The sequence below is a fragment of the Apus apus genome, chromosome 4 (genome assembly GCF_020740795.1).
Source record: "Apus apus isolate bApuApu2 chromosome 4, bApuApu2.pri.cur, whole genome shotgun sequence".
Lineage (NCBI taxonomy): Eukaryota > Metazoa > Chordata > Aves > Apodiformes > Apodidae > Apus > Apus apus.
The window spans coordinates 91,438,655-91,454,810 of NC_067285.1; the positions used below are offsets into that span (position 1 = coordinate 91,438,655).

General features: G+C 40.7%; 1 protein-coding gene across 1 annotated transcript; it reads left to right on the forward strand.

Annotated features, from left to right (window-relative positions):
• Positions 1 to 210: 210 nt before the first annotated feature.
• On the forward strand, positions 211 to 15,491 carry UGDH (UDP-glucose 6-dehydrogenase). Its single transcript, XM_051618981.1, has 12 exons — positions 211 to 381; positions 929 to 1,097; positions 3,391 to 3,492; positions 4,843 to 5,043; positions 5,133 to 5,330; positions 5,829 to 5,976; positions 7,445 to 7,539; positions 8,617 to 8,747; positions 9,441 to 9,574; positions 10,565 to 10,656; positions 10,741 to 10,851; positions 12,096 to 15,491. Exons 2-12 carry the CDS (start codon positions 936 to 938, stop codon positions 12,204 to 12,206), a joined length of 1,485 nt encoding a protein of 494 aa, XP_051474941.1. The 5' UTR covers positions 211 to 381; positions 929 to 935; the 3' UTR covers positions 12,207 to 15,491.
• The last annotated feature ends 665 nt before the right edge of the window (positions 15,492 to 16,156 follow it).

The following is a 16,156-nucleotide window of genomic DNA, read 5'->3' on the forward strand; positions in this document are numbered from 1 at the left end:
CCCTGAAGGCTGAGCCCGGCCCCGGCCCCGGCCCCGGCCCCGGCCCCGGCCCCAGCCCCGGCCCCAGCCCCAGCCGTGCCCGGGGCTCCCGGGGCTCCCTCCCTGCCCGCCTTCCCTCCCGCCCTCCCGGCGGCCGCGCCGCGCTGGCCCGCGCCCATTGGCCCGCGGGGCGGGGCGGGCTCTGCGGCCGCTCTGCCCCCGGGGGAAGGGAGGAGCCGGGAACGGCCCTGCTCGGCGTCCGCGGGATGAAACGGCCCCGCAGCCCCGCGGGGCCCTTTAACCAGCAGCCCCCGCCGCTGCGCTGGTAGCGGAGCCTTGTCCCGGGCGTTCTCGCCGCAGCCTTCCAGCCCGACCCGCGGCGCCGGGGCAGGACCGCCCGCAGTAAGTCTCCGGGCTGCGGCTCCGGTGCCGGTTCTGCCCGCTGCCTTCCCTGGGCGCTGGCCCGGGCATGGGGGCCGGGGAGCCGCTCCGCCCTGGGCTGCCGGGGATGCGGGCCTCGGCGCCCGGCCCCGCCCGAGCCGCCCGGGGAGGAGCGGGGTCGCTGCCCGGCCCGCTCTCCCCGCCTCCCCTCCGGCGGGGGCTGCGGCCTCCGCGCTGACCGCGCCGTTCCCGGCCGGGGGGCTCCGGAACGGGGCCCGGCCGGGGGTCCAGGCGGGCGCGGCCCGGAGCGGCGGTCCCTGCGGGGCCGTGGCGGCGGGAGCAGCTCCCGGGCCCGCGGGGCCGGCGGGCGGCGGGGCCGGCTCCCGATCCTTCCCAGGAGGGAGGGAGCCCTCGCTACCCGCTTCGGGAGATCTGCTGTGAGGAAGTGTTTACTTCTGTGCCAGCGCAACCAAATTTCAAGTGATTCTCTTTATTTCCTTTAATTGTCGGCCAGTGTTCGAATTGGTAACTCCCGCTTCTCCTTCCCCCCCCCTCCTCTTCTTACTAGAGTAATCATGTTTGAAATCAGGAAGATTTGCTGCATTGGTGCAGGTTATGTTGGTGGGCCGACCTGCAGTGTTATTGCACAGATGTGCCCCAACATCAAAGTTACCGTCGTGGATGTCAATGAGGCCCGAATCAATGCCTGGAACTCAGACACGCTCCCGATCTATGAGGTAAAGGTGTCTCGCTGTTGTCTCTTCTTGTGGCCAGTGTTTGTGTTTGCTTCCCTCCTACCACATGGCATTTTCCACATGGCCCTCTCCTGAAGCCTGGTAAGTATTGCACGGTGATGTTCTTTAAAAAGAGTGTTCTGGAACCAGCTGCTTGTCACCACTGCTCGTTAAACCAGATACTTGAAATAACTTCGTATGTTTGGTGCAGGCAGGTTTTTAAGGGTTATGAATGAAGGGCCTAGTAAGGAAAACTGCATATAGTGAACTGTGCTAAATCATCCTGACTTTCTTTCGGGACCCAGTTTAATCATAGCATAGTCTTCTCACTAAGTTATAGATCTTACCTGCTGTGTTGTAGCACAATATGAATGTGTAATACTGAGTGGAAGCTTTATTCTTATCCTGAATACTGCCAAAATCCAATCTGTGTTGCCTGTATTAACCATGTTGTAAGGCAGGGGCAGTCATGTTCCTGATTCACTTGTACCATAAGCCTCTAATCTGGCCTAAGAAGACTAGGCTAAAGAAAAAATATTTGTAAGTGTATTGCACTGTTCCTGCTTTGTTACAGAGTTACTCTAATTTAAAGATAAGTAAAGCATTTTTCTGTTTTGCTTCTCTTAGCACTTTTTATTTTTCACCCTTGAAGGATAAGTCTCCTTTTTTTTCTTCTTAATTCTTTCATGATATATTTTTTATAGGTTTGAATTATTTTCTTTAATGGGAATGAAAACTTACCTTCACTCAGCTCCCAAAGACAAGACATGTTTCCTGGTACTAACGATTACTCTTTTGCTGTAAGAAGTCTTCTGAATCCTATCTGTGCTGTAACACTAATACAGTTTTGGGTTTTTTCCTCTTAAAACCAAACCTATACTGTGACTCTTTAAGCAAAGAGTAATAGACCTCCTTTGTCATACTCTAAGGAAAATGTGTATAATGCTCCAATTAACAGGTGAGACGTGAGTAAAGATCATAAAGCAAGTACTTGGCTTTCTATAAACACAGACTGAATGAATTAAAATAGGGTTAGCCTTGGCATGTTTGTTTTATTAAAAAAAAAAACAGCAAGCAGACCCTACAAACAAGCTTACAATATTTGTTTCTTGGAATGGTGTCCTTTTCTGATGAAGAATGTACAAAAACTGCCAAGAATTAGTTCAGACAGTTGTGAAATTGAGTCATGGCACAGTGAGGACTTTTTGTATTTGTTTGTTCTGGGATTTTTCTTTCAAGTGTCAGAAATTGTTTAGTGGGCTGCCTTTCTGTTTACATCCCAGTAAGACCATAGAGACCGTAGTTGGGACATTTGATGAGCTGTGTAAGAAAGCTTCTCTTGTTTTTGTCTCTCTCCCTTTGGTGAACTTTTGCCTTTCCGGCACTTGCTCAAATATTTCATGTCATGGTAGGAGTCTCAACTTGGAGATCTGTTTGTCAGGTTACAGTGTATGAATTTATTTTTCAAACAAAAAGTAAAGGCTTCTTTTATCTATCACAACTATATCTTAGTTAAATAATTTTGTAGCCCATTCTAATAGGGAGGATTGCTCACGTACACATGGCCTCCTGTTCCTCTTGTCTGAGTGGAAGTGTTAAGGGATGGGAAAATGTTCAGAATAGTCTGTGTCTCTAGAAAGAATCTCAGCAAATTGTTTCTCTGATTCTCCCATGCTGCAGGTGTGGTACCATGATAAGTGTAATCTGGTCCGAACGTGAGTGGTGGCCAAAAGGAGTGGTCTTTATCTCCTGTGTGTCTCTGCTGCCTTTTTTTTTTTTCTTTTCCAATGAATCTGAGCTTGCTGATTGGGTGAAAGACTTCTTTTGTGGTTTTGTTTGGGGTTTTTTGTGCTGAATCAGTTTTAGATCTGATGTTAGGAAGATCATTACATGTAGCTGAGGGAAGAGGTGGTCCCAGCTCTCCTTTTTTTTCAGCCTAGGGAATACTGTAAGGCTTCTTGAATCTCCTTATCAACACTACAGGTATTTCTTTATTTGTTGCTCATGGTAATGAATTGAGCATGGGAATAACTGGAGCCTGAATTCTGATTGTGCAATTACCAATTCAGTGTGGCTGAAAGTTTTGAGACAGCATTTTGAGTGTTTTGAATAAGAAAGGGCTTTATTTTTTTCACTATGTATATCTACAGAAGCTTTGCTTTACATCTGGCAGACTGAAAACATGCCACACGGAGTGGGGGGAAGACTGTCTGAAATGATGTGCTGTTTGTTTGGGCATGCAGTTTACTGTTCCAACTGGTTAATACCTTAACTGCTTATTTCTGCTTATTTTCAGCCAGGGTTAAAAGAAGTTGTAGAATCCTGCAGAGGAAGAAACCTCTTCTTTTCCACCAGTATTGATGATGCCATTAGAGAAGCTGATCTTGTATTTATTTCTGTAAGTTTAGGGGGAGAAAGTGGCTGTGTGCTGTTGTCTTTTTTTTTTTTTTCTTAACAAATCATTATGTTGCTCTTATGTTAGAAAGGGGCCTTTGTTTTGTCATAAAGATTCAGTTAGCAATGTCATTGTGTCTGTTTTCTTCTTGTCTTTGTGTGTACCATGGGAAAATTAATTTTATTTTTATCTGTTTCTTATAGTCAGTAGAACATCTGACAAATGAACAGTCAAAATGATAATGTTGATGTTTAGCTTGGTTAGATACATGGGGTCTTGGAGCAGAATATAGTGCAGATCTCTCATTGCAGCATGGCACTGGAATCCATAGGACTTTAATAGCATTGATATGGTTCCTATATAGGGATGCGAAATCATATACTGGTTATTGGTTACAAAGATGACTTCTAGAAACTTTTAAAAACACATGTACTGATGGAAGAGGGGCTGGCTTTAATATTTTCTAGCTTTAATATTTCTACGCTGTTGATGCTAGTAGGAAAAGGATGCAGTCAAACAGTGTGACTTTTTGTAATCTAGAAGGTTGTTCCTAATGCAGAATCCAAAAGAAGTGATTGCTATTCAACTTGGTAGGCCACAGTTCTTTTTTGTTACTTGCATCCTCTTTTCTTGAGAGCTCCTCTTTGTTAGGGCACCTCAGTACAGAGCTCTCTTTCTGATAATATGTGTCTCCATTCATTGAGTCTAAAATGAATGCTACTTGGCTGGATGACTGCCACTATTACAGGCCATATATTGCCACCCATCCTTGGCTTAAACCGTGCTGTGGAGTTTTACGTGTTGTTGCCATTTCTTCTTTCATTTAATAATGAAAAGGCTCCTCTGTCTTAATCTAAAGAACGTGTTTTCCCTCATGTTGCTTTTTCTGTGTACTTCAGTATAGCAGTTTTCAGCAGCTCTATACTTAAGTTTCACTGCAAAGTGGGTTTAAAGTATAGCTGCCTCACTAGCTGTGAGATTCTTATAATGTGAATTTTTTGCAGTCCTAATGTGGGAAAGGAAACAAAAGGTGGCTGGCTGGAATCGTGAAGAAATTACTTGTATTTCCTGGATAAGGACTAAGTTTCACCAAAGCCTGCAGTGCTGCTATGAATTGCTCTTGTTTAAATTCTATTTGAATAGAGGCCAGTGAGCTTTATTTAGAAGACAAACTGTGTAACTGAGAAAGCTAATAGCTGTTCATCTGATATTTAACCAGAATAATTCTGGGGTAGAGGCAAGCTGGACTCTGGGAAGGAAAATACCTGTCAGTTTTAACAATTTCACCTCATTAGTCGCTCTTATGGTAAGAGACCTGTAACATTTCTGCCCTCTCCTTCTATCTGTAACTAGGTTAACACCCCGACAAAGACCTATGGCATGGGAAAAGGTCGAGCAGCTGACCTGAAATACATTGAAGCTTGTGCTAGACGAATTGTACAAAACTCAAATGGCTATAAAATTGTCACTGAGAAAAGCACAGTTCCAGTACGTGCTGCGGAGAGCATTCGTCGAATATTTGATGCTAATACCAAGCCTAACTTGGATTTGCAGGTAAGCATTATCTTGAAGTTGTGTATTTAAAGGCTGGTTGTTGCTTTGGGCTTTTTTCTGTTACTTACTCTTTATTTCTATGCTTGTAGGTGCTGTCTAACCCAGAGTTCCTTGCAGAAGGAACAGCCATCAACGACCTGAAGAACCCTGACAGAGTGCTTATTGGTGGAGATGATTCTCCAGAAGGACAGAAAGCTGTCCGTGCTCTTTGTGCTGTCTATGAGCACTGGGTGCCCAAAGAAAAAATCCTCACAACAAATACCTGGTCATCAGAACTTTCTAAGCTGGTTAGTGTTACTCACTGCTGTTGTCTGCAATGAGCAAAGGGTGTGAGATGAAGTTCAGAAGCAGAAGTCCTCTGATTCTGAGCAATGCAGCTAGGAAAGACAGATTATATTGGAACGACCCAGTAAATAGGTCAGAGGATATGAATCTTTTCTGATTATCTCAGTTGAGCTAATGTCGGCCCGCAACGTTAACTTTCCGTACAATCTTTCTGTCACTTTTATTGCTGTGTTACTTAGCACTGGGAGTTTACTCTTAGCAATTCGGAAACTGGTTACCATGATAAAATGTTTCAAACTCTGCAAGTTAAGCATTATATTATTTTGCTTGGGCCCATTAACTGGCCTTGATGTATTAAGGTAGTTATGTTACCTTTTTGTATCTCTGTAGAGTTACATAGATACTAAAGTAATCCTTCCAGCAGTAACTCCTTTCAGTCTGCAGGCATCTTGGTTTCTGGAAGAACAGAGTTCTCTTCACTACTTTTTTTTTATTTACAGGCAGCTAATGCTTTCCTTGCCCAAAGAATCAGCAGCATTAACTCAATCAGTGCTCTGTGTGAAGCTACAGGAGCAGATGTTGAAGAAGTAGCAAGAGCTATTGGAACAGACCAAAGAATTGGAAATAAGTTTCTCAAAGCCAGTGTTGGTAAATCAAAGATTCCTCTTCCCCCTTGCCTCCTCCCCTCCCCTTTTTGTTGTTGTTGTTGTTGTTTCTTCTGGCTTTCTCTTTAATAGGTCTACTAGGAGTCTTTTAAAGTAAGTGATTGATACTCTAAAATGTTCTACAGCATGAATGTGTGAAAATATTGCTGTAGAGTACTATCACAAATTAGTTTTTCTGTAAAATGCTAGGACTGATGTTGCTCTAGACTCTGGCAATCTGAAAACTGAGAGTTTAGAGTGCGTGGCTTATGCTGCTTGAAACACTGGAAAGAAAATTGCAGTTTTATTTTTTTGAAGTACCACTGATGATTGGGTACCCCAAGATGTCTTCCCAAGTATAGATGCTGCAGTTTGGGAGTGGCCAGAGAAAGGGGATGCCTCTATGTAGGTCAGAATGAGTGACAGCAAGTTCTAATTTGTGTTGTGCATTCAGTTGTTTAGTTTTAGTAGGGAGTGAGATGTGATAAAGTGGTCAGTACAACAGACTTTCAGACTTATAGAATGAGACTAAAGCCTATCTCTGTGGCTACAGTCTTCATATCAGAGAAAGTGTGGCTTTAAAATTACCTTATTAAATATAACCTCTCCTAGAGTCTATGCAAGAGTGAAAAGTAGTTGTCAGATATATTACAAAAATTCCTGTTAAGTTATTATAATTCCTTCTACAATTCCCTTGCTATATTTAGTATTGGCTAGTCCTAAACTTGAGTACTGTGTGCAGTTCTAAGCCCTGCAATTTAAGAAGGATATGAAGGTCTTTGTGTCCAGAGAAGGGTAATAAAGCTGGTGAAAAGGCTGGAAGGAATCAGTGTTAAAAGGCATTTGGACAATGCCCTTCATAACATGCTTTAACTTTTGGTCAGCCCTTAGGTCGTCAGGCAGTTGGACTATGGATTATTATAGGTCCCTTCCAACTGAAATATTCTATTCTACAATGTGTTGATTCTGGAACTCAGCTGAGCAAAGTTCTAGGGTCAAGGATCCCTCTGTTAATTATTTCTGTTCTTTAGCTGTGGTGATCTTTGGTTCTTGGCAATGATTGGATATCCACTTGGGTGAGGAAATAACTTTCACATACTTGTTCTGAGAAATATTAATGTAAATTCCTGGGTGGGAGGAGGGAAAATTCAGAAGCTTGTCCACCCACTTGTAATAAGATAGACCCTAGTTCTTTATTATCATGTTTCCCTGAGACTGGATTAAAACTTCCATTGACTTAAGCGGGACCTGCAGCAGATTTTAGGTCATCTGTAACTGACAAAGTAAATAGACTCAGGAATTGGATTTTGAGAGATTCTTAGGGTTTTCATTTGCTAGCAGTGAAATACTGGGAAAAATTATAATGCTGACTATGTCAATGATTGCAGAGAACTACTTGATTCCACAGATTGCATTAGAATAGTACCTTAGTCACCTGTAAAAGAAAAAAAACATACATTTTTCTCTTTCAGGGTTTGGAGGTAGCTGTTTTCAGAAGGATGTCTTGAATTTGGTGTACCTCTGTGAGGCACTGAACTTACCTGAAGTAGCCCGCTACTGGCAACAGGTACAAGTTTTGAACTTGTTTTTTTGAGGGGACGGTGTTTCTTCAGCATTTGGGCATTGAGCTTTTCAGCACTGCCCACATATTATCTGTATTGCAGCTTTAAGGAGCAGGCACCTTAATATTGATCATGTTTACGTTTTAGGGCCCTCAGCCTAACACTGGCATTTGATACTCTGCTACAGAGCTTATGATCTTTCCCTCAGGGTTGTTGATCTGATTTAGGCTATGGTGATCAAATACAAGGCTCTCTAGCAGGTGCCCCGGAGTATAAAGCACGAGATCTGCTTACCTTATTAGCAGCCTTCCTTTTTTCATTCTTCCTTTCAGCTACCCATTTTTCCCTCACTTTTCTTCATTCCAGTCTGTTTCCAAATAAATAACTTGCCCGTAATTACTTTTTCATCATTGGTCAGTTGTGCCATGCTTACAGAACTCAAACATCTGTCACAGTGCTATCTGTGACTTGGCAGCTTCTTGCATTATCTGTGATGTCCAGGGGCTTTCTGCATCCTGTTCAGATAGTCTAACCTCCAGCCAGGGGCTAGTCAGCAGCCCAGTTACTTGCTTGCAACTAGAATCCTCACATGATTGCTTGGGACAAGGAAGACATGGAGTTTATGGTATCTGCTAGTTTTGTGACTGAATCTGTTAGTGTGGATTAAAAAGGGAAAAGATGTTCTCACAGTAAATAAGTGTACATTTGGCTATGTGATGTCCACGTGACATCACATACTCTTAACACTGAAATTGCTTTCCATGTTTCTGCCTAGAATATGGTAAATTGTAGATTAAAAACAGTAATCTGAGAAAAAAATCCTAGCCTTTGAACTAAATAATGCATGATAGTATAGATGTATATGCATCTACAGTCACTAATTAAATAGGATTTGTCTTAGCATTTGATGAATTAACTAAATTTGTCTTTGGGTTAGTTACAATACTGAGTAAAAATGCTTTGCTTTCTCTTCTAAGCCTCTATTTAACTTATTTGTGGATGGCTTGGCTTAACTGTTAATAGAACCTGTTTATAGTTTAAAATGGCTGCCTTCTGTACCATCATGTTTTATATAATTTCAGGTAATAGACATGAATGATTATCAGAGAAGAAGATTTGCTTCTCGCATTATTGACAGCTTGTTCAATACTGTCACTGATAAGAAGATTGCTATTTTAGGGTTTGCATTCAAAAAGGATACTGGGGACACAAGGTAAGAAAGTAAATTCAGTTCACTGACATGGATTCCCTGCATTTGTAACCAGCTATGCAGCTAAACTTCCTAATAGAATTGCATTAATAAAAATATTGGATAGGGAACCCTTAACTTTTTGTAACTGAGCTGGTTTGCAACAAAGATTAGTCTGTCTTAAATGGGTGCGACAATTGATACGTGAGCTCTGTAACATACCTGAATCCTTCAGAAGCTAGAGCAGATAACTTGTCCTGATTAATTGGCATAAGCATAGATTTTTACTCCTTCCATGCTCCACAGAAAATAATGCAAATGCTTTTACAACTAGTTGTAAATTGGCACGTGAAATCCAAGTTTCAGCCTTCCCAAAGGTGTTTAATTCTGTTTTCCTGTAAAGCTCAAACTTGATGCAACTCTCCAACTGCAGTTTGTGGGGAATGCTTATAAGCTTCATGCCATGTTAATTATGGTCAATAGGAGTCCTGAAGCTTGGTATCTCTTGAATGATTCAGGAAAAGAGTTGCAAACTTGTTTTTCCTATTACTCCCCTGGGTGTCCCTCAAGATTTCAAGTTTGCTGCTGGCATGGATTGCCATTAAGATGTTTGATATAAAACTAGTATAAAAGCTCTGGCATTGTCTATTGTAACTCTTGAAGACTCTTGTTACTTAGAACATGCCATTTGGTTCTTTGATTGATTCACTTCTTTAGAGAGTCATCCAGTATCTACATTAGCAAGTATTTAATGGATGAAGGAGCAAAGCTCCATATCTATGATCCTAAAGTACCTAAGGAACAAATCATCTTGGATCTCTCACATCCAGGTGTCTCAGAAGATAATCAAGGTAGGAATGCTACTATAACTCTCTTGTCTTTCCCCATAGCTTTTACAGCTAAGTGCTAATTCTGTACTATTGTGTATTTTTCTTTTGATAAATGCTCATTTGAATACAGCCAGAGAATTTTATCTCTGCATAATCAAAAGGAAGAGAAAGAAGAATGTTCAGAAGTAGGAGAGACTAGTGGTGTTCTGTCACCTCCTTTACATCCTGAGTCCTATTTTGCTTTTAGTTCTTGCTTGCATATGTAAAGCAGAAGTAACTCTGGAATTTGCTTCAGAGCATTCTCGCCTCCCCACATCACTTCCAAATTCATTTGTTCCCTTAAGTTCCAGAAGACTTTAAAATATTTATTAATCTACAACTAGAAATGTATTGAGGAGAAGCAGGGGGTATTTGGGATTTTTTTAATTTCTTTGTTTGGGAGGGAGAGAATGGAGATGATGGGTGGGGAGAAGGATAGATGAGGCTTCTAGAGGTGAAGTGAATGGAAGACTGAGCTGGGATGAAGAGTGGAGGGGATACATTATTTGGCATGCCCTTGAATTAGAGGGGGAGGGAAGGGTTGCCTCTAGGCAGCTGCTGAGGCAGCAAAAGGATGAAGGCAGCCCCTTCACATGAGCCATGTGTATTTTTTCTAGTGTGAACTGAGTGCTAAACAGGAACTGTGATGTGCATTGGAACTGAGGAACTGGCATTTGAACACTCCATAGTAACTTCTAATTCTAGAGATGCTCGTGGCTATTTAAATCAAATTTGAATGCTTAACTTCAAACATTTAAGTGCTCTGATTCTGTTCAGATGCCATGTACAAGCTGCTTTCATTTAAATAAGTGAATTCCAAGTGACAAAAGCCTTGATAGAAAATATCTCTGGATGAGTGACTTGAGGCTCCTTGTTTGTGTAGGGCAAGGAAGGAGACTCAGTTGTTGAGAGTGCACCAGATTGGTGCTAAAGATGCGTGCAGAATAAAACTTGCTTTTCCTTCTGTTACAGTGTCTCGGTTGGTTACTATAAGTAAAGATCCCTATGAAGCCTGTGATGGAGCTCATGCCCTTGTAATTTGCACTGAATGGGACATGTTTAAGGTAAAAGTTATCTTCGAACTAAAGAAAAACAGAGGAAGTGTTATGCTTCTTATTTATTCTATCTGCTTTAATTGCCCTCTACAGGAGTTGGATTATGAACGTATTCATAAGAAGATGCTGAAGCCTGCATTTATCTTTGATGGTAGGAGAGTTCTAGATGACCTTCATAATGAACTACAAGTCATTGGCTTCCAGGTAATCAACTGGATGCATCTGCTTCTTGTGTTACTTTTCTTTTGCTCTTTCCTCTTGCTTTCTCTCCCTCTGCAATAACTGAGGAGGAAGGGAAAAAAAAAACAGTGAGGATTTAAGTCTAAATCTTTACTTAAGTCTCCACTAGTTCTGCCTTCCTCCATTACCTTACTGTTTTCCTATGTTGGTGTTTTAAAAATCCAAGCTACATCAGACTATGCCATGAATTTTCTGCAGTATAAGCATGCCTTGAAGCACTTCTAGCATAGGCAGAGCTTGACTAATACTAAAATAATCTAATGCCTAAATAATCTTACAGAAGCATTGTGGTCAGATGTGATCAGAACAGGACCTACAAACCAGATCATAAGCATATTTCAGTTGTTTCACTCTGTATATTTCTGAGTACTGTGATTCCTTGTGCAATGGCTATAGGCTTTCTCTCTTGGTATTTTTTCCCTTGCTTAAACTACACAGCTACTTATGTGGTGTGTGAACAGGCTTGTATAAATTGGTTTAACTAGTCAATTAAAGCTGTTATGGGCAAATATGGTGCATACAGCTCACTTGACTGTTGAAACAACTCTTTTATGAGTTAACTCAGATGTCTCTCAAGAACATATTAACCAGATTTCTGTTAAATTTTAAACAGCTAAGGTTTTTTGTCTTTGGGTGCTTTGCATCCAACCTGCACAACTTACACAAGAGGAAAGTTGCAGTTCTTATTTACTGGGTGTCTGAACAGTTTTGCTAGTAGGTGTTCTGTCCTCTACAAGCTCTGTCCTTAGTGATTTATATTAGTCTGACCTAGAAATGAGGAGAACTTGTTGCACTCTTAATTTTGCACTACCTGGCTTATATGTATTGGCTTTGTTACATGCTTTCTCTTATATGGAGGAAAAGCTGCTTCTATGCAACTACTGGATATAAATTTTTAGACAAAGGAGGCCAAAGCCACATTTTCTGAATACCTAGAGACATTTTTATATTTGTACTGATAGTCCTGTGGACAGTGAGGCACCTGAATGTTCAAACTAGCAACAGGCAAAGCAGTGGCTGTTTTAAAGAAAACCTCTTCAAATCCACTCCCAGAAACTGTCCCTGAGCACACTGTGCTTTGTGGCCTGTATTATGTACTGCTTATGAAATGTAGTCATAGTCCTGGATTTAGTTTGTAGGTTCCTCTTAGGCTGACATGATGATGTAAGCTTGCCACACTCACTTGTTAAATGTATTTTCTCTTTCAGATTGAAACAATTGGAAAGAAGGTGTCAGCCAAAAGAATTCCTTTTGCTTCCTCATGTGAAATTCCCAAGTTCAGCCTGCAGGACCCACCTGTCAAAAAGCCTAGAGTATAATGTTTAATAGGTGTTGAAGGAATTCTGTGGACCTTCTTAGGTATAATAACTGTAAGCCTATGCTTTTTTAAGGAAAAATATTTTTCATAAACTAAAAACCAATTTTACACTAGAAATGGTACCTGGTACATGTGAATTCAGTCTATTTTCAAATCTCTATTTTTATAGCAATTTTTTTGGTTACTGAAGATGGTACACACGTTTTTAATAATGAAACATCTTTTAAGTGGAAAAGTTACCTTCAAACTGCAGATTTTTGCTTCCAGTGATCTTCCTAAGCAGCACTTTGAATGTTTCAAGTGATATGAAAGCAAAAAGGTTAGAATATCTTTTCACTTCAGTCCAGTTATGGACAGCAATCATTAACTTTGGTCTCACCAATTTTTCTTTTTTTTTTTTTTTTTCTGGGGTAATTCCATGACTGGTTAAATGCTTGCTCTAACTGGCATTGAAGTAAAAAGGTATGTTCTAAGTGAATTTGGTGAGATTTGGGGTGAGACCTAAAACAGAAATTGTTGTGACAGGAATACCCTGATCCTGGTTGGGATCAGTGGGCACTGATGCAGTCTAAACTGCATAGGTTGGGAGGCCAGATAATTCTGCAGGCATCTATCATGTAACTAATAACAGTGGTATAACAGTGGTATAACAGCTGTAATCTGATCCACTGGCAGATCTTTGACTTTTGATTCTTGGGTTGTTTTGCCTACATTCCATGTGCAGCCACATAAATTATTGATCTAATCAGATTCCTGGGGCAAGTTTTTCCTAAGTGACAGCAATACAACTCATCTTCAGCAGAGAAGCGTTCTCTTGTTTGAACACTGAATTTAAGCAGAATCACCTTAATCTGGTGTCAGTCCAAATAGAAAGCAAATGTTGGATTCAAAGCTACCTGATGGGTATTTTTCTCCCTTCCTTTCTGCTTATGTACTTCATCTCAGAGCAGTTTTCTTAATGAATCTGCAAAAATTATTCTCTGCTGTTAAGAAATGATAAATAATAAAAATTTAGCCCCACAAGTCAGTCAGCTTGCTACCTCATTTAATTAGCAGGAATTAATATTTCCTATGTTATCTTGGTATTTTTGCCTTTACTATTACTTGTTTTTATTTCTACTTGTTTTTATTATTCCTAAGTGACCAGTGCTATTAAAATCCTTGAGATGGCAAGAGTTTGCGTTTGGCTTGTTCCCTGGTGTTGTGGAGGGGAGGACAGAAGGATGACCCTGAACAGATTCCGGACTGGAAGGCATAGATGTCTTAGTTAAATAATGGTAGTGTTGGGATGTTACAGAATTATCTTGTAACTAGTCACAATAATACCTTCTGAATTTATTCAAAAGGTGTGCCTTTGAGTATACTATGTCAAGACTTAAAAGGAGCCTAAGACTAGTGTTGTCTTAGTGACGAGTGCTATTATTGTCACAGTTTACCCACAGAAATGTAGATACAATCTAAGCTTTAAGACAGGTAGACGGGTAGACGATACAACACACTGTTATCTGACTGAAATAGCTGCATCCTTGAACCAGGTGCTTTCAGATTCTGCAGTTAATGGCTTCCACACAGGGACTTACTATGCAACAGTCACTCAGGACTTTGGGCAAATATGCCTTGGACTTCTTGTTCTGTCACACAGTTATTCTGTGAAGAGCACATCAGAAGCCACTGGCTTAAAATCAAAACTGATTGGTTTTTTACCTTGCCATCTTTTCTTCCAATTCACTAGCACTGCTTTCATGCAACACCCACAGAACAGGGACGACTGATACAGTTGTGGTATTTTTAAGTGTTCTAATTCAACTGATAGATCACCCTGTCTCTGCAAGTAGGCATCATCTTGACTACCTCTGCCCCAATAGCACCTCAGAGGGCAGGCTGGCCATTCCTCCTTGGGGATTAAGAAGGGTACTGACAAGTTGTGCTCAAAGGATCTCTTGTCCTGAACTATCCTGAGGGTAGCACAGCACTCCTTCAGGGCTCATCTTAACAGGGAGGGCAAGTAGATGCTTCTAAAAATCAGGATGGTTTTCAGAAACTTGCACACAGCTGCAATAGTAGTGCCTCTGTATGGGACCTGTCCTCATCAGCTTGAAGTAGATGGATGAACCATTAAACTCTTGTGTGAAGTGTTGCTCCTGTTAAGAATGTGCAAGAGCTACAAGGCTTAGGAAAGAGGAAGCATCAGATGCTTTCTGAAGAGCAGCAAGGGGTAAAACTGGTACTGTAATTTCCCCTGCTTTCTAGGAGAGGCAGCTTAGTTTCATTGTGGCTGCATTCTTTTAGTGGGACATGGATTGTGGGATGAATCCAGTCTCAACAGCTGCTGCTGGGCCATGCCTTCAGGATACTGAAATACTTTACCTTGCACATATGCAAGAAAACCTTATCTTAGGCCAAAAGATCAGGCTTTGGAAGCTTGTGCAGCACTGTGACTCACAAGCCATCATCTTCACAGTACAGTTGCCAGGGAAATAAGAACTGGAATGACTTATTCCTGCTTTGAAGGCTTGAGTAGTGCCTATAAGAGATGTTTGATGCTATTGAGTCTCTGTCTATAGGATCTTGCAGCATGTAATCCTTGAGGAGAATTATGTAGTATGAGTAATAGACTCCTGTGCTCTGAAATTGCTCTTAAAACACAATCCCTCAGTAACACTGCTTTTCACTACAAAAATGTGAATACACCAGCTGAAGCAAATCCAGCTTTAATGCAAGCCTAGGAATAGTATGGTACAGAATGCATAAATTAAGATGTGCACAGACAAATTGCGAATGCTAGGCAAGGTGTTCTATTTTTCTTTTGTGTATGTGATGAACCTTTTATTGTTCCAGGTCTATGATAGTTGAGAATATTCCAAGTGAATAGAATATATTTTGACCAAAACTAGTTAGTATAGGAGCAGTTAGGGATGAGATTTTGTACTGGCTAACAAGTTCACACTTTTCTCTATCACTTGGGGTTCTTCTATTGATCTAGAATTTACAGTAGCACTATAATCTTGCTCAACAGCTGAAGTTTCAATGAGTTGTAAAATAATGCAGAGAAGCATAATGGGTTGTTATCTACCATTACTTTAGGAATACTGGAGTCAATTTTCATTACTTTCTTTATCTATTCTGAGCTGTGAATTTCTATTACAAGTTGAACATCTGCAATAAATTGTCACATGGTGTAGTATCAAAATATAAATACTTGGAATTTTATTTTTAAATTAAAAGGACACCAATACTAATTCTTGATCAAGTAGGAAAAAAAAATAAAACTATTCTTAAATGAAAACTCTGGATTTGTTGATTTCACCTGAAGACTTGAAGTCACTGCAAGATGCAGTAGTTCTCTACTCAGATGCACAACATTTGTTTCACACAGTGTAGTAGATTGATTTAACAATGTTTAAAAAGACTGTTTGTTGTTTAAGGTGTCTGTGTCAACTTGAAATCATATTCCCAGCACTAAGGTTGTTGTTTTCCTGATTGCAAGGAAGATTAAGGTTTCTTAAAGTATTTTATGGCTGCTCTGTGAAACAGACAGAATGAAGTGATAAAAAGAAAAATGTCACTAAGCAGGAAATTTCCTTGGAAACAAAATTCAGATAGTCATAAAACCTGTGCTGAATTTATAACCAGGAGTTTTGTGAGAGTTGGATGCTTTTAACATACAATTACGGAAAACCAGAATGGGCAATAAGGAAAGAGATAGTTGTAAAAGCTGGATTTCTTTTACCTACAAATTGTGAGAGGTCCTCAAAGATTGCTGAAAACAAATATATGAGGTAAAAATGTGACTGCTTTCCTCAGAAACCACAGCAAAACATGCAGTTAGAAAATAGTCTAACTTTTGCTACTTGGCATCAGCTGGCAGTTGTGTAAAGGCATGAGATCATCTTCCAAACCAGCCAGCAGGAGTTCATAAAAGATAACTCTAACATGAAATAACATTGCACT

Excerpts from the sequence above, each read along its gene's own strand:
- UGDH (XM_051618981.1), top strand. The coding sequence starts at position 936 with ATGTTTGAAATCAGGAAGATTTGCTGCATTGGTGCAGGTTATGTTGGT. Across the intron at positions 8,748-9,440 it reads AAGGATACTGGGGACACAAG|AGAGTCATCCAGTATCTACA; the intron begins GTAAGAAAGTAA and ends TCACTTCTTTAG. Across the intron at positions 10,852-12,095 it reads TACAAGTCATTGGCTTCCAG|ATTGAAACAATTGGAAAGAA; the intron begins GTAATCAACTGG and ends TTTCTCTTTCAG.